The sequence below is a fragment of the Gambusia affinis genome, linkage group LG13 (genome assembly GCF_019740435.1).
Source record: "Gambusia affinis linkage group LG13, SWU_Gaff_1.0, whole genome shotgun sequence".
NCBI classification, from domain to species: domain Eukaryota; kingdom Metazoa; phylum Chordata; class Actinopteri; order Cyprinodontiformes; family Poeciliidae; genus Gambusia; species Gambusia affinis.
Window position 1 is genome coordinate 1,963,599 of NC_057880.1, and position 18,055 is coordinate 1,981,653.

At 38.6% G+C, this 18,055-nt stretch overlaps 1 protein-coding gene across 5 annotated transcripts in view; it reads left to right on the top strand.

Annotated features, from left to right (window-relative positions):
• Nucleotides 1-18,055, top strand: part of itsn1 (intersectin 1 (SH3 domain protein)) — a 55,728-nt gene that overhangs the window by 7,760 nt on the left and 29,913 nt on the right. For 4 of the 5 annotated variants that reach the window (XM_044136660.1, XM_044136661.1, XM_044136662.1 and 1 more), the window contains exons 5-19: nucleotides 397-557; nucleotides 1,030-1,227; nucleotides 1,550-1,628; nucleotides 3,130-3,230; nucleotides 3,313-3,376; nucleotides 3,461-3,598; nucleotides 3,687-3,781; nucleotides 4,395-4,534; nucleotides 4,656-4,778; nucleotides 5,780-5,929; nucleotides 8,075-8,215; nucleotides 9,140-9,227; nucleotides 9,685-9,824; nucleotides 17,155-17,285; nucleotides 17,381-17,658. In XM_044136660.1, the coding sequence (XP_043992595.1) occupies nucleotides 397-557; nucleotides 1,030-1,227; nucleotides 1,550-1,628; nucleotides 3,130-3,230; nucleotides 3,313-3,376; nucleotides 3,461-3,598; nucleotides 3,687-3,781; nucleotides 4,395-4,534; nucleotides 4,656-4,778; nucleotides 5,780-5,929; nucleotides 8,075-8,215; nucleotides 9,140-9,227; nucleotides 9,685-9,824; nucleotides 17,155-17,285; nucleotides 17,381-17,658 (2,027 nt within the window). Of the gene's footprint in view, nucleotides 1-396; nucleotides 558-1,029; nucleotides 1,228-1,549; nucleotides 1,629-3,129; nucleotides 3,231-3,312; nucleotides 3,377-3,460; nucleotides 3,599-3,686; nucleotides 3,782-4,394; nucleotides 4,535-4,655; nucleotides 4,779-5,779; nucleotides 5,930-8,074; nucleotides 8,216-9,139; nucleotides 9,228-9,684; nucleotides 9,825-12,977; nucleotides 13,062-17,154; nucleotides 17,286-17,380; nucleotides 17,659-18,055 lie in introns of all 5 variants that reach the window. The other variant, XM_044136664.1, reaches the window with a different exon arrangement.

An 18,055-nucleotide genomic window follows, 5' to 3' on the forward strand; every position in this document is an offset into this window, starting at 1 on the left:
AATTTCAAGATATTAAATTATGAAGTCAAATTTCTTTTAAGTCATATATGATAGCTTTTTTATAACATGTGAATGTAAAATAGTTACTTGATTATGCTACAAAATGGCACCAGGTGCCTGGAAAAAAACATAATCCTGTCCTTTTAAAGGCTTCTGTAATAGGTTCAAATATCTGAGTTCAGTCATTCAATCTTCAGTAACTTTTGCCTTAATTTTTTGGCGGATTTATTATCTCTGAATGGAGTGAATCTTTTACATCATAAAGCTTATTAACAGATTTTAGCTAGCAGCTTAGCAGATTTTTTTTCTAGTTTTTCTTCTCCACCCCAAGTTATAAGAGATTTGAAGAGTTATTATGTTTGTATTGGAGTAATTGTGTTTCTTCTGAATGTACAGGGCTTTGGCTGATATGAACAGCGATGGCCGAATGGATATCCACGAGTTCTCCATTGCCATGAAACTCATCAAACTGAAGCTCCAGGGTCACTCTCTGCCACCAACGCTTCCTCCCAGCATGAAGCAGCCACTGCTTTCCTTACCCCCACAGGCCAGCTTTGGTGAGACACACATGGAAAGATTTTACTTTATATAGTTTAACTAAACCGCAAACCAACATTATTTATTTGCAGATAAGTTGTATAAATTCAGTCTTTACTGTGCAAATTGTGAGGTTTTAAAGTAAACGTGTTTGGCCCAAAACCTTCCCTGTGCTGCCCTCTTTGGTTTGAAGAGTGGCTGTTGCCGTTGAATTTTCCTGTTTGTTACAAATGGCACAGCTTGGTCAATGTTTACGTCATATAGCCAATGTAAATGGGATAAAATCATCCCACTCAAAGACACATGTCCAGCAGACGATGTTCCCAATGTTTTTGCCTTTCATTGTTTGCATGTTTAGAGAGTCAAAAATGTGAATTCACTGTTAATAATAGTCTTTTTGTCCTTTGCTATGGTAACAAATACTTTAACATTTATGTGTAAATATTTTTTTGTCATTAAAGTAATCACATGAGCTGCTGTGTTTTCTCCCAGGCATGCCCCCTATGGCACCCATTCCGACTCCCATTCCAGCCCCCCTCCCAGTGGTGCCCCCGCTTCCTCTTCCTCCTCTTCCTGTTGGGGTGTCTCCTCCTCTCGTCTCTTCTGCTCCTCCACCCCTTCCTCCACCCATCGCCAACGGAGCTCCTCCCACTGCTATGATGCCGCCCATCTCAGGCTTCCCCCTCTCAGGTAAAACAGAAGAAAGCTGTTTGTTTTATTGTTTCATGCTTTTTATAGTTTTATAAAAGGCATTAAACCTTTTATAAGGCTTAATGGCTTATAAGACCGATTGTAAGGCATTATAATTGGTTTTATAAGGCAAACCAGCAAAAAACAATTAGCTGGTAATTGGCAAGAAACATGCAATCTGTTCACCGCAACTTACTTGAATTAATCAGAGTTTGTGCAGAAAAACCTTGAAAATGCACTGCTTTAGCATTTTCAGTCTCTTCCTAAAGCAGTGTGTTTTGATTTTTTTTAAGTCACAATTGTTCTTGGATTTCTCTCTCAGCTCCCTCTGTGAACAAGACCGCTTCATTCAATCGTTCCAGCACCAAGCTGCAGAAGGGCTCCTCGTTTGATGCTGCAGGGTAGGTTAACAGTCCATTACTTTCTTCTTTTCAGGTTAATCTCAAAACATAGGAATATCATTGAACAGGTTGTGTAGTTCAGTAATAAACAAACTTTTTATGGTGTTTATTTCCAGCAGTCCTACCTACACTTACCAAAGTATATTTAAAGTCCACCATGCTACGCTACATCGATGCAGGAATTTCTGCAAAAAAAAATCTGACCAGTGCGGGGCATATTTTGTACATAATGGTTTCAGCAGGACAAAATTTCTGCCTTAAAAAAAGTATTTTATTCATTGGTCTTATGAAATATAATTGTATTTTTTAATGGGATTTAGAATTTGTAACATTTGTAATTGAAAGAGCCATTTTGTATTCAGTCCAGCTAAATAAAACAGTTTAGGTCCACAAATATTACATGATCCTAAAAAAAAAAAAAAAAAAAAAAGATATATCTCCATCTTCTTCCGGGATGCGGGGGTAGCAGCCTAAGAAGGGAGGCCCAGACTTCCCTCTGCCCAGCTCCTCCGTGGGAATCTCAAGGCGTTCCAAGGCCAGTCGAGAAACATAGTCAGACAGACCAGTACACCGCCTGCTTCACTGCTGATGCTGCACCAATCTGTGGATCTCTCATTCCATTTTTCCCTCATTCATGAACAAGACCCTGGAATATTTGAACTGCTCCACTTGGGGCAGGACATCCTCCCTGACGCGGCGAAGGCACTACCTTTTTCCGGCTCAAGACAATGACCTCGGATTTGGAGGCACGGATCCTCAACCCGGCCGCTTCATACTTGCCTACGAACAGCTGCAGTGAAAGCTGTAGATCACGACCTGATGAAGCCAATAGGACAACATCATCTGTAAAAAGCAGAGATGCAATCCTAAGGCCACCAAAATGTATCCCCTCAACATCTTCACCGGAAACGAGCCCTGCAATGCAGCCCAGACTCTGACACTGGTCATACAGGGACCCATCAGCCCGTATCAAAGGGCCCAGTACCCCATACTCATGGAGAACCCCGAGGGACACGGAGGAATGCCTTCTCCAAGTCCACAAATATATATATGTATACATAGTAAGTAAATATATATTTACTTACTGTATAAGTAAGTATAGTATAGATATATAGATATCTCATGTGATCGCCAGTCACTGTCTCTTGTTGCTGATCACCAAAACCGATCATCTCCTCTTTCCTTCACACTGTGCAAGCGCACAGCAACTAATCCTAAGCCATGAATGTGGTGTGGAATTTCAAAGCTCATAGTGAATGAGGAAGTTTGCGAGCCACTGTGGAAGATCCAAAGAGCCACAAGTTGCAGAGCCTTGATGTAAATGAACTTAAATAAGCACTTAAAAGATCTCAGTGTGTTTAAGGATACTATTTGTATTGAATTATTGTAATATAATAACTTTTCAATGGTATTTTAATGTATTGAGATGCATCTGTAGCTATAAAAAGAAACGGCACAGCACAGTAATCATTACATCTTTCATGTTTCAATCTTCTCCCAGTACTCAGCCTCCCTGTGATTGGGCAGTTCCTCAGTCCTCCAGACTAAAGTACAGGCAGCTTTTTAACTCCCATGATAAGATGATGAGCGGATACCTCACCGGTGCGTTCACGTACTCTTAACAGTTTTTTTATTGAAATTTCAACGCCTTTCTCTAAACTACTGACATGGATTTCTAATTCAGGACCCCAGGCTCGCACTATTCTGATGCAATCCAGCCTTCCTCAGAGCCAGTTAGCCACGATCTGGTCAGTGCATTGAATTCAGCCATTTATTAGCTAAAAGGAAAAGAGCAAACATGTGAAATTCACTTGGATTATGATCTCCTTCAGGAGTCTGTCAGACATTGATCAGGATGGGAAGCTAACAGCGGAGGAGTTCATCTTGGCTATGCACCTCATAGACATGGCCATGTCAGGGTTACCACTGCCTCCAGTGTTACCAGCAGATTACCTCCCGCCAACCTTCAGGTATCTATCCCACCGTTGTCTGTTTGGTGAACTGAAGATGAACAGCCAATCAGATGAACATATGTGTGTGTGTGTGCGTGTGTCAAAGGCGTGTACGGAGTGACAGCGTCCAGTCAGACCAGAAGAGCGTCCCGGAGGAGACTGAGGAAGAGAACGAGAGCAACCAGGAGAAGAAACTACCAGGTGGCGTTTGTTCCATCTCCATACCATACCAGCTAGATTTCTAGTATGGTAGCAGAAATGTAGCTTCTGCTACCATACCAGCCGAGAATTGTCATAATGATTTCCTTAAATATTCTTTGAACCTTGCTCAGTAAAGGTAAACAAACCAAATGCTCCACTTTCTGCATGAGCTACATATTGATGCTTAACCTATCTGCATTAAAAAGTGCAAATATAGCCAAAAGAAGTCCTGCTTGTCCTGAATGTGCTGTTTGGCCTAGCACTTAACACTGCACATTATCTAAAAAAACGCTGTTGCCACGGTGACGCATGGTGGTGGCGATCATCCTGTGGGAAGGTTTTTGAAGCAGTTCAGGGGTTGTTGATAGTTTTGAGAGCACTATATCTGTAGAAGTTTAATCTTCTTTCTTCTGGAAGTTTCTTCTTGCACAATATTAAAATACCGCATGGTTTGTGTTGTTATAAAAACGTAAATTAATTTTTCTGCATTTCTGTATAACTCTTAGCCGATTTCCTATTAATATTAAATCTAAACGAATGCTTTTTCTGTTCACATTTTTCAATGTTTTAGCCATTAACAGTGGGTATGTTTATATATTCCACCCCTCCACAGTGACATTTGAGGACAAGAAGAGGGAGAACTTTGAAAGAGGAAACCTGGAGCTGGAGAAAAGACGCCAGGCTCTCCAGGAGCAGCAGAGGAAAGAGCAGGAGCGTCTGGCAGCACTGGAGAGGGAGGAACAGGAGAGGAAGGTACCCTTATTTCTATATCATCTATAACATTTACAGAAGTTATCTACTTCTATAAATGTTTCAATGGTAGTAACAAAAACCCTGTTATCTGCCTGGTTACATTTGCATCTCGGTACTTCAGGAGCGTGAGCGTCTGGAACAGGAGAGGAGGCGACAACAGGAGCTGGAGAAGCAGCTGGAGAGGCAGCGAGAGATGGAGAGGCAAAGAGAAGAAGAACGGCGCAAGGAGATAGAAAGGAGAGAGGTAGAGAGAGGAGGAGGAGCATTCTAGAGATTTTATTTAAAGGATTGCAATTCCTAGTCTTGGAAATCTTAAATAGATTCAAAATGTGCAAAAATCCATTTCAAAATATGTTTAAGTTGTACGTCTTTGCCACTTCTATTTCCAAGTGTACCTCACATTGCATTACGCGTCCACTCTACCTCAGTATTAAATAAATATTTACAGTCACATTAACCAGAATCTCGTTTGAATAGACAATTAGCGTCTGAATCGAAATCGCTAGACATTGAAATATTGGCACCTCTAGATTTCTATATCTGAAGTGAAGATGCTGCACCTGTATTTCTAAAACTCTCTACCACCTGTATAGAGTACGAATGCATTGCTCCGGTGTCTGTTTTCACTTCCAGAACCGATACTGGTTTAGTATTGGTCGATACTGATCCGATACAGAAAAAGTGTTCTGAAAACATTTCTTATTTAAATGTATTTTATTACACATTTCTACATGTGTATTTTATTACATATGTAGAACCCAACTTTAAACAACACACAGCAATTAGAAATATAAAACCCAATGTAAAATAATAAAGAAACTGAAGTTGACAAAAACAACAGGTTGACTACGTTGGTCGAAGATGTAAAAGCAAACTGTAACAAACCTTTCAAAGGGTTCAGAAATGCAATTAGAAAATCTAAATATAATGTAAAATAAACAACATGCTGTTTATTGTACTTGTACTTTGAGCAACATGATGTTGCTCAAAGTACAAGCCATAGAATTAGACTGAATAGATGTGCAGTATTGTATCGGACAAATTAATAACCAGTCAACAATTTTTTTTTTTTCAAATCGAGACAGGAACAGATTATTAATATCAAATCAGTGCATATGTAGCTTTGAATCTCTGTGTCTGCTGTAAATAAGCTCAAACATCAACCTGCCTTGTTGCTTCTAATCACTGTGTTCTGTTCATGTGTAGCTCTGTGTTGTGATTCTTTGGCGCCTGTCTCTGTTCCAGGCAGCTAAGCGGGAACTGGAGCGCCAGCGTCAGTTGGAGTGGGAGCGCCAGCGTCGCCAGGAGCTCCTAACGCAAAGAAACCGAGAACAAGAAAGTATAGTGCTGCTCAAAGCCCGGAAGAAGACGCTGGAGTTTGAACTGGAGGCTTTGGTAATTCAAAATAACCTGTCGCAAAACACACACTCCACACACACTTTGACTGGAAGCATCACAAGTCCTCCACTGTACTTAAAGGAGCAGTGTTATGTAAAATTGACTTTTTTGAGTTTTACATCATGTTATGATGTAAAAGGAAAAATGATGTTATTCCCTCATCAAAAACATACCTGGAGTGTTGCCTTGATTCTTTCATGCATTTTTGAGAAATCCTTTAATATCCATGGCAACGGCTGACAACGGCACAGTGGTGCAGTTGGTAGAGCTGTTGCCTTGTAGCAAGAAGGTCCTGGGTTCGATTCCCGGCCCGGGGTCTTTCTGCATGGAGTTTGCATGTTGTCCCTGTGTATGGTGGGTTCTCTCCGGGTTCTTCGGTTTCGTCCCACAGTCCAAAAACTTGACTGTCAGGTTAATTGGGCTCTCTAAATTCTCCCTATGTGTGAGTGTGTGTGTGAATGGTTGTTTGTCCTGTCTGTTTTCTGTGTTGCCCTGCGACAGACTGACGACCTGTTCAGGGTGACCCCGCCTCTCGCCCGGAACGTTGGCTGGGGATAGGCACCAGCAACCCTCCTGACCCCATTAGGGGCAAAGGGTGTATAGAAAGTAGACGGATGGATCCAGGGCAACCATTCAGCTGTGCAAAATGCCTGGGTGGCCATATCTCCACCTTTGAGATGCATATCTTCCTCAGAGCTGCAGTTTCTGAGTTTCACCTCACAGAGCATCTCTATGACTCTCCCACTCAGCTCCTTTAGACTAGCTAGCAGCAATTAGCAGACACCTGGTGGAACTGCATATCTGCTGAGCTCATTATATGAGCTACTTCTCTGTGCAACAGTGTTTTTACCGGCGTTGCACAGAACATTAATAGAGGAGCAATTTTGTGATGATTTCCTGAAGGCGAAGTTTAAGAAAGAGCAGGAGTTTCTGAAAGAAACAGAGGCCCAATTTCAAGGTGTTAATTTACAAAGTCATATTTCTTTTAAGTCATATTTGATGGATATATATACACAGGGGTCGTGTTAACGGAATATTTTCCATATTTGACTGTAAAAGAGCATGCTTTTTTTTTTTTTTTTAGACGGGTTCAATTGATCCTGCCTCTCAAAACCGTGGGAGGGTGTACAAAAGCTAAAAACGGGAGAAGTTGCAGTGCGTACTCCAATGGTGGAAGGAAGCAGTAAAATCGTCATTAAAAATAATATGCTGGGTTTAATTCAGCCTCGGGCCTCTAATTAAAGTTAATCAGAATGGATCAGACAAATCCAACTGATCTTACCTCAGAAACTGCTGATCTACTGGGATTTTCTCGCACAACCATCTCTAGGGTCTTCAGAGAAGGGTCTGAAAAAGAGAAAATATCCATTGAGTGGCAGTTCTGTGGGAGCAAAGGCCTTATTGATGCCAGAGATCAGAGGAGAATGACCAGACTGGTTCAAGCTGATAGAACGGCAACAGTAACTCAAAAACCACTTGCTACAACTAAGGTATGCAGAAGAGCATCTCAGAACGCACAACACGTCAAACCTTGAAGAGGATGAGACTACAGTTCGCACACGCTCACTAAAATTGGATAGCAGAATATTGGACAAAACGTTGTCTGGTCTGATGAGTCTCGATTTCTGCTGCGACATTCAGATGGTAGGGTCAGAATTTGGCTTCAACAATATGAAAGCATGGATCCATCCTGCCTTGTATCAACGGCTCAGGCTGCTGGTGCAACGGTGTGGGGGATTTTTTTCTAGCACATATTGGGTCCATTAGTACTAATTGAGCATCATGTCAAAGCCACAGCCTACCTGAGTATTGTTGCTGAATATATATAGATATAGATCTATTGATCTATATCTATAGATATAGATCTATTGATCTACATCTATAGACATATATCTATAGACAGATCTATAGATGTCTGTCTGTTTATCTATCTATCAAGTTGGGAATTTTTATAACTGAAGGTAACATAGTTCCTTGATTGTTCTATAAAGTGCCCGGAAAATGCATAATACTGGTCCTTTAACAGAGCACGAGATTCTTTTCCTCATATTCACTTAATGGACAGATGCGAATTCTTTTTTTTTTTTTTTGCTAACGGATAAATAGAATAAATTGAACAATACGTGTTTTCCTGTTCTCCAGAATGATAAGAAGAACCAGCTGGAAGGTAAATTGAAGGATGTTCGGTTTCGTCTTTCAACTCAGCGGAGAGAGATGGAGCAGACCAATCAGACGAGAGAGACACGCATCGCAGAAATCACACAGCTTCAGCAGCAGCTTCAGGTACGTAAACCCAACACACACACAGACATTCTTTGCTATCTCATTTATCTAACTCTGTTAGTTGCACACCTTTGGGTGTTGTTGTGTTTTTGTAATCTTCAGTGTTAGGAGAATTAGGACTCTAACGATTCCTTGAATGATTTAAATACCTTGATTATTAAAATTCCTTGAGGAAAATTTATCTGCCTTGAAGGTTTGTTAAATTATGTTTTGTTAATTAGCGCACCGTGTTCCGGCCGAGTCATTATTGCGCTGTGCGGCAATACAAATAATGAGGAGTATTTATACAGGATAAACTGAACACTGCGGCCAATTGCGCTGTAGTTGATGATTAACGTAAATGTAGTTTTACGGCTGAACCGCAAAATAAATTTCATATCATCCTGGTCTCAACAAATGGGTGGTGGAGCTCATTGTGGCGCTACATGGCTGGTAGATGTTTCTGTGTGTGACAAAATCCCGTTGCTAACGTGGACACAAAAGCTATAAATGTCTGAGTAAGGTAGATTAATTGAAGATTAAAACATAAACTAAAACCTGGAGTATAGACATCTTTCTAGGCGTATTTGTGAGACTGCCTCTTTATTATTAAATTGAATATAATTTCAGATTTTTGTAAAACTTATTTAGGTTCACAAATTTTCTAAAATACAGAACAGTAATAGTAGAGATGCTCAAATATGAAGAATTGGACTGATGTTGAATGTCCAACATCAGTCCAATCTAACATACATACTCTTGTATGTATGTTAGATTTACCAATATTTTATTTTATCAAAAAAAATGTATCTGATTACTTGATTAATTGTAAGAATAATTGATAGAATACTCGATTACTAAAATATTTGTTTACAACCACCCTAGTTGTAAGTTAAAGTAGAGGTGTAAGGTGTGTACTAGTTGATGTTTTTCTGTGGTATGCAGGACTCTCAACAGTGGCTGGGGAGGCTCATTCCTGACAAGCAGAATCTGAATGAGCAGTTAAAGCAGGTCCAGCAGAACAGTTTGCACCGTGAGTCAAACACATACAGCACAGTTTCTGTCTGGAAAAGAATAGGACTCAAGTGTTTTATTCAGAATAATAAACTAGAACATCACCAGAGTTTAGAAATGTATTAGAAAATATTTTCTTTCTTGCTCTTTCCTTTTTCTCCATTTCTTTTTCTCCCTTTTGTTTTACATTTTTTTCTCTCTTTCTTCATTTCCTTTATTTCTCTCTCACTTTTTTGGTTTGTTTCTTTCTTTCCATCTTTCTAAATTTTCCCATGATGTTAGAAAAAGTTCTGCGCTCTGGAAAGTCTTGTACTATATCAGAAATAAAATAGTTTGTTTTACAGCAGAAGCCAAGATTCTGATCATTTTTCCTGAATTTCATAGTAATTCCTAAGAAACTAGGAGTTATCCTACTGCCTGAGCTTATTTAACTAACATCATCTACTCTGTGTGTGTGCACGTGTGTGTGTTTTTAGGTGACAGCCTGTCATCGCTGCAGAAAGCCATTGAACAAAAGGAGAGTAGCAGGCAGCAGCTCAAAGAGCAGCTGGATTCAGTGGAGAGAGAGACCAGAGCTAAACTGTTGGAAATAGACGCCTTCAACACACAGCTGAAGGTAATGAAGCAATGCGTTTCTAGAGCGCATCACAAGACAAAGAAAACATAACTACACGACATAAATATGTAACAAAGTTTACTGTTTGAGGGATAGGCTGAATAAATTGGGATGCAGCTTTAAGCTGGAGTTGCTGAAGAAATCTCTGCTACAAAACCAAAACATGCCTAAGTGTAGATAGTCCACAAAGTTTATAATGCAATAATGTTGATGTGTTTTAATCAAGATCAAACCCCACAAATAGGATTTCAACCCATATGAGTAAAACTGCTCCAATCAGTCTGCGCTCTTTAACAATATTGAAGACAGCTTGATTGGCAAGGCTGGAACTGGATCAATAAACTATTTAGAAAACACTAAATGGTGTTCATTTTAAAAGAATAACATTTATATAATATTGTCATAGATTATTCATACTGTTCCAGACATTTTAAAAATCCTTAGTAATGCTTCAAAACAACAATTTTAAAGACCAGACATTAAAATTTTTATTATTGGCACCGATTTCATGCTTAAGAGGAAAAATGTCTTTTACATAAACAAGATAATGGTATATTCACTGTAAAGTTTATTCATAAACTCAGTTGTAGAGAAAATGAACCAATGAAATGCTTACTGACACTTTGCATTCCTAAATTAATTCTATAATAATGTCCATAGCATTCATCTCAAAGCTTGGTTGTACTTTGTTTATTGGTGAATTGTGCTTTGGTGCATTTCTGTTCATATGGATGTTGTATTGCTGCCGCTGCCACTTTTAATTGTTGTGTTTTTGGCACCAGATTATGGAAGCAAACAAGTGGTTAGTGACAGTGTAGTTATAGACCGTGTCGGTTGTCACATTTTCTCCCGTTACACTTATAAACGTTACCGTAAATTCTTTGGATTTGTGAGATAGACCATCATGAAGTAGGGCATAAGTGTGAAGTGGAAGGAAAATTACTTTTTAGAATTATGCTGCTAATAGTGACAGCAAGTTGAATTCTTTTTTTTTTTTTTTTACTTCTGTACCAACCTCTTTTGGCACATTTGATCATTTATTTCCTTTGGATTTGGAAAGCTGTGCAGCTGAAAGGATTTTTGCCTCAGCCTGCCACAATAACAAATTTTGCTGGACAATAAATTGTCCCAGAAATTATTGTGATAAAAGATAATGTTATTTTGAGACCATTGTCAAGCAACGTAATGATAATGGCCCCAATAATACTAGTTCACCCTCTCAAAGACCAATAAACTTTGATTTTAGGTGTAAAAAACACCTAGCACTGGAACTGGAAGGTGTATTAAATATCCAAAAGCAAACAAAAACAATAAATAAAGGCCACATGTAACCGAAGCCGTAATTAAAATGGATCATGAAGTCTTTAAATGAAATGGCCTTTCAGGATATTAGTCCACCAAAAGGAAATTGTTGAGCTGATTTTAATTTATTAATTTGATTAATTGTTTATTGCGACAGGCTTTTTTTTTTTTTTTTTTTTTTGCTGTTTGACAGCTGCTATGATGTGTAACCATGGCAAGATGGGTTTTTTTTTTTTTTTTTTTTTTCAATTTCATGTTTTATAACAGGGTTCTGATTGTCATCCCAAAACCTAAAATAAAACCTGAAATATTTTTCTGTTTGTCATTCTAACCATACAGTCAGATGTATATTTAAAGAGAAATGACGATGTCATCCAGGGCATGTTACTATTGAATATAATCTCTGATATCGAGGTGTTAACATGCAACTGGAGATCCTTCCAGCCCACATCACAACCATCCACAATAACTAATTGAAGCTATTTGGATGATATCAGTTATGACTTTTAATTTAGACTTCGAGAAAAATATTTTTGAATTGAATTTTTCTGCGTCTTAACAAGTTTCCTTCATATGTATGCAACATATTTACTGTCATTTTGCTTCTGTTTCACAATAATATGCTGTTGGATGTCAATTTATCATTCATGAAGAAGTTTATGGGCACTGAAGATTTAGACAGCAAAAGATTAGATTTCTTCAGTATGACGACTTAGGAGCATTGTAGAAAGATTTTTTTTTTTTTAAATAGTATACTTCTGGTAAAAAGAAAATGAAAATTTCTGAGCTTGAAAAGTCAAAAAATTGCTTGAAAATTTTAGACTAATCTCAAAACTTATTTAGAAAAAAAAAGGAAAGTCCACAAAAAGGAGTAAATTTCCACTGAAAAACTCAAATATTTTTGAGATTCATCTCAGAATTGTTCTACAAACAAGGGGAAATGTCTAGGTCAAAATTTCCAGAAGTCAAATATTTTCTGAATTTCAAATTTCTTAAAAAAAATATGAGATTAATTATAAATTTATTTATTTATTTATTTATTTTTTATTAACAAATGTTCAACTTTTGGTGCTCAGAAATCTCCCAATTCTTTCAAGGAACTTGCTCAGATTAATCTCAAACTTTCTGATTTTTATTTTTTTGGACAAAATTCACTCCTTTTTTGTCTACAATGGCTCTAACACACCATGATACTCCAGAGCCAGTTAGTCTTTATTTTATTTTATCTTATCTTATCTAGGTCCCTGGGAGAGGTCAGAGGGTGCAGACTCAGTCTTGTTGTGTGTCATAGCCAGAAGCAGATGGGAACACTCAGGACCTGGAGGAAGGCAGAAGAGCAGCTACCATAGAGACAATTATAAACTAATTTTCTAACAACTAATCTAATCAACGTGGCTCAGGATTTATGTAGCGAAGCCACCATAACAGAAGCGTCAGTAGAGGTAAAACAGAAAGTAATAAAGCAGTTCCTGGCAGTTCGAAGCAGTCTCGGTTGTGTAGTTCTTTACAGTAGCGAGACAAACACCACTGAGGTGTGAACAATATTTGACTTTACTTCCCTCTACCTCCCCTCCATACCGCCATAACTACCTAAATCTTCCTTGGTCACTGCTGTGCCTCTGTAACTCCTGGGACTCTACATCTGCTCTGCTTCTGTACCTGTTTGTTTGTTGTTGTTTTTATTTTTGCTCCTGGCTGTACTCGTTTTTATTTTGTTTCTGCTTCCTCAACCTACATTCCTCCCATCCGTTTTCTCCCTGTTATTATTTGTTCAACCCACTTATTAAATCCCTCCTATATTTTCTACTCCTTTCATTTACCTCCCACACTGGCCTTTTGCTCCCATGCCAGTGTCTGTGTGAGTTCTATGCCAACCACTGTGCCAGGATAGAAGCCCTGCGACGCCAGCTTCACCGCCAAGAGAAAGGGAGACAGGTAGAGCACACTGCCACAGCTGGAATGGGGTGGTACTGCAGTTGGGATGTACTTAGTGGTTATGTAACTGGAGGTACCGCTAAGGTCAGTTTCTTTGTGTTTGAATTGGACACTTACCAGGTGACTAACCAGCTTTTGACTTTAACAACCAAGAAGCAGAACCCTGAAAGGCTTTTTGTGTGTTGATGGTTGAGATTAACCTAAGTTCACGGCACTAGCTGCGTTTCTGTTATAAATGTGTGCAAAACTTTGTCAGTAGTCCACTAATATCGAAGAAACACAGTTTCACAATTTCATTAAATATGAAACATGTGAATAAGTGTGTTCACACAGTTAGTCATTAAAAAAACATGCCGTGCCATCATCCTTCTACCACTTCCTGTCATGTTGGATACAGCCGAAAAAGCATCTCATCCAAGCATGAAAAATTTTTCATCAAAATAAAAATGTTTTTAGTGTGATGTTTTTCAAAATTGGTGTGTTTTCATTAAAGCAAATAAATTTTTTGAAACTACAATTACAACTAAATATCAGTTAATGCTTTAATATTAGCAGAACTATTGTTTGATTAGTGTTTTAGGATTGGCACAACTAATGATTTTAGCTAGTAGTGCTCACTACTGCTAATTCAACATCAAATAATCTTGAAATAAAGCTAAAAGGAACAAACTTGGATATGTATTAGATTTTTGAGGCACACCACTGAAAGCATATTTTTCCTGGAATCTTTACTTTGTTTTAAAATAAGCTTCCATTTACATAAAAAGAAGAAGTTTTATAATATGAGCAGCATCGTAGCAGAACAATTAAATAAATTAAACAGTGCCGGCATCTTGCTTGTTTGCATAACACTGACTAAACCAGCTTTTGTTAATATGCGTTGTTCATCACAGTGAATCATCACCATCATAGCTTTACAAAGCAGCTGCCATTTGGAATAAATTAGGACTTAGAAGGCAAATATGATCAATTGTGGTTGAAGGAATTTAAACCCTCAAAGCTCTTTTTGCCTTTAATATGTCTAATATTAAACACTTTATATTACTGGAGTATGTTTAACTTATTGGTTGCTAATGCTAGCGTGTTTACAAAGAGCTCAGATAGTAACAAACTGACAAAGGTTCACTTTTATTCTTTAAATGACCAAATTATGAACAAAATTATTGAAAGGCTGAGAGATATATCTTCTGTGTTTGTGTGTATTGCCTGTTGTGTGCATGGGTGTGTGTGTGTGTGTGTTTCAGCACAAAGAGCAGGGACAGCTGCAGGAGTTATCAGCCGTCAGTTTGTCTGACTTGATTAGCCTGCGCTATAAAGGTCCATGTAACCACCCATCCTCTCCTTCTCATAATCTTCTATTTTCTGTCTTTCTGTCTTCTCTTTGATCTCTTTCTATATCTTCTTCTTTATTGCTTTTACTTGTTTTTTAAAATCCTTTCTTTCCCTCGCATTGTGTTGTTTAGCTACCTGCTTATCCAGCTAGCTAGTTTTGTTCTTGTAGTTAACAGTAGAGATGCACTGATCAGACATTTTTACACAGCTTCCGATACAAATTTTTGCTGATTCAGTATCGATTCCCCAAGATAACATAAGTTCTAATTTAAGCCTGAGATGTAGAAATGTCTGTTAATATTGCTACACCACTTATTTTCCATATCAGGTAGCCAGTAGCAGAAACAGAACCTAGCCTGCAACATGCTAAGGTTTGCTGCAGCTCAGTTTGCTCTTGTACCAACATTATTTTAGAATTGGAGTAGCTCTGTTACTGTAGTTCTGATTTGTTCTTTTTGTCAATTTTTGTTCATAAGTTTTATTATTTTTCAAATTGAGGCATTGCATGTTTGAACTATTATTCCATCTGGTTTTGAGTGCTGTGCATCTGGAAGGATTTTTGCTTTTGATTTTTTACTTTAAGGCAGTTATTTTGATGCATAACTGTGGCAACAAGACATTTTTACAACTGGAAGCAGCTGATTATCATCCCAAAGCTCGAATAATATCTGAACTATGGCCCCAAATCCAAGAAGAGGTAGAAGAAACCATCTTTCAAATTATGAGACCACACAGATTTAAAGAGGAGCAGAACACTCCAAAAGTAAAAAACAGCAGCAGAGTGGAATGAGCAAAACCTATCAAAGTGTCCTGTCTTAACCAGAATGACTAGGCAGCATACTAACATAGACATTTGAAAAACCTCATACTGAAAATTGCTAACTATAACAATTTGCTTCATGACAACTTTCATACCATAGCATTGTTGTTGTTGTTGAAACCTGCGCTGATCTGCCAAGCTGAAAATTGTCCAATTGTGTCTCGGTGCATCTCTATCTAACACTGTTGACATTTTTATGGCGTTCTTTGATATGCAAGGCTACTTTACCTCACATCACTGTAGTCCTGCCTTAACTATCGTTGTTTCAACCTGACGGGGAGCTGGGAGAGTTGTGTTAGGTTTAAAATAAGCAGGTTTAATGTGAGCGAATGTCTGTGGGTGTGTGTGTGTGTGTGTGTGTGTGTGTGTGTCTGTTCTCCAGCGTCTCTTTCACTTCCTTTTCCAGGTTGTTTGGACTTTTCTGTCTCCTCAAAGTTCTCTATCTCTTCCCTCTTATTTGTTTGATTGTCCCTTGAAGTGTCCTCCTCACATTGGTCGACTGGCTAGAACACAGCATCCACATTGCACTGTTTTAAGCGACAGAGTGGTTTCTAACGGCACAGATGGTTGTCATGGGTACACAGAACTGCCCATGTTTATCTCAGCGCACTCATTCCTTTTCCACCCTCTGTTAGCCTTCTTTTATCCATTCACTCCTTATAACCCAGTATGTCAACACAAGAGAGTCCTTTGTGCAAGCTCCGCCTTCAGCAGCACACACTGCTTTGGGATTGGTAGTCGCAACAGCCAGTTGCTGCTCTGCCAGTCTAGTAAAAAGACATCTAAACATTTTGCAATTTTTTTGAAATTCCAAATTTAGGAAAGCGGATCATATGAAGCACTAAAAATGTAAAACCAACATATGAAAATATACTTCATATTTGTATTTTTTTAAAGTTCTAAAGTTTTAAAGTTCACTGTATTGCAAATTTTTCTAGTTAACAAGCAAATTTTGCTGACTAACATATGTTCCCAGTAATTATTGCAATAAATAATAATGTTGTTTTGAGTCCATTTTCAAAAAATATGATAATTCATATAATAATTCAAGTTTGCCCTCTGGAAGACCAATAAACACTGATTTTGTAAACACTAACACTGGAACTGGAAGTTATTTCTAATATCCAAGAATAAACACAAAATGGAATTCAAAACCACACACAACTGAAACAAGAATTGCATTCAATTTAAATTCAAAAACACTTTACTGACCCAAAGAGGAAATTAAATGACTAATTTAAAAATGGATTATGATGTTTCTTGTAAACAAAATTAGTCTTCAAAAAATGTTAGTCACCAAAATGGTAATTGTTGAACTAATTTTAAATTAGCAAATTTGATCATTTTATCATAAGCATTGATGAAATGCTTATTCTCACTAAAATGAGCAGCTGAAAAAAACATGAGAAAGAAGACCAAGAACAGATTTCTGCAGTTACAGTTTGTCTGAAACTCCTATACCAATATGTTATTTTTTGCCTTTAGGTCTTCTCCCAGCCATATTTTTTCACCACTAAAACAAATCACAAGGAATAAATCAAATGAAGACGAATCTAAAATTTCAACAATTTTGGACAAAGAAAATTATAGCTCTTTAGAAAGACTGTGGAAACGCTCCACCTCACTTTGTATAGACAACAAAACATACATTACTAGAAGACTGAAATGGATGAAAAGGTTGTGATTTTGTTTTTAACATTTATTTAAAAAATTTTTTTATATTGGTTCCTTGTTTCCTTTTATTGGAAACACGCCAAAATATTGTGCTGCTCCGATTATTGGAAGGGGGCGGAGCTTGTCTTGATCACCCGACTAATGCGAAATGTGCCGCCGCTGCCGGTGTTGTTGTTTAGCTGTGGACTGTAACCCGTAGCCACCGACCCTCTGACCCCACTTCGCCCTCATCGCTGTTCCTTTCCTGTACGCCACGATGCTTTGCAGGAACTGCGGGAGATTCACAGCCGGCAACAGAGGCAGAAGCAGAAGGAGTTGGAGGGAGGCCCTCAGTCACTCTCCCAACCTTACATGCAAACGGCAATCGAAAGGAAGTCTGCCGAGCTGCAGGAGGGCGGGTAAGACGGGAAGAAATACTGAAATGTTGGCGTTTGTAATGTTTTTTTGGTAAATAATCCGACCTTCTTTGCACCTTATTCTTGCCAACATCCAGGTCATCGTCAAAGGAAGGAGTGGCCTGGCGGGGAGAAACGGGAAGCTCTGCCCCTAAAGTTCCTAGCCCCACCTCCGTGTCTGCGTCACATGCCTGGCTAAACAGAGTCACTCAGGAGGAAGAGGAGAGGAAGAGGAGAGGGATGGAGGAGGAAGAGGAGGGCAGGAAGGGGGCCGGCTCAGTGGAAGAGAAGGACGTGGAGAGCAGAGGAAAGAAGGACATGCAGGACAAACTGAACAAGCTGTTCAGCCAGCCAGCTGACCCCTGGGTTTCAGCAGGTGGGTTACAGCTGCTGCTGATTGGGATCTTGATCCAATATGCAGTTGGAATCAAGTGGAAAGTGGTAATATCTGTTCATCCAATTGAAACCAGACTTTTTACGACTAAAAAGACGCATTCACCTTTATTTCTGTCTGACGTTAAATCAGGCCAAGTTCTCTAGTTTTAGGTTTGTTAGAATTAAAGAGACACACATTAAAGAGAGAATGTCAGAAATGTGTTTATTAATGTCTTCAAATTTAGAAGTTCATATACAGATTGATGACTGTCTCTTCAAACAATGAAGGACAGTCCAGATGATGATCTCATGGCTTATGACAGATTATCTCAGTGGCTCCCAACCCTGAATCACTATCGAAAGTGTTTTGGATTTTAAATTCAACGCAATTCTTGTTA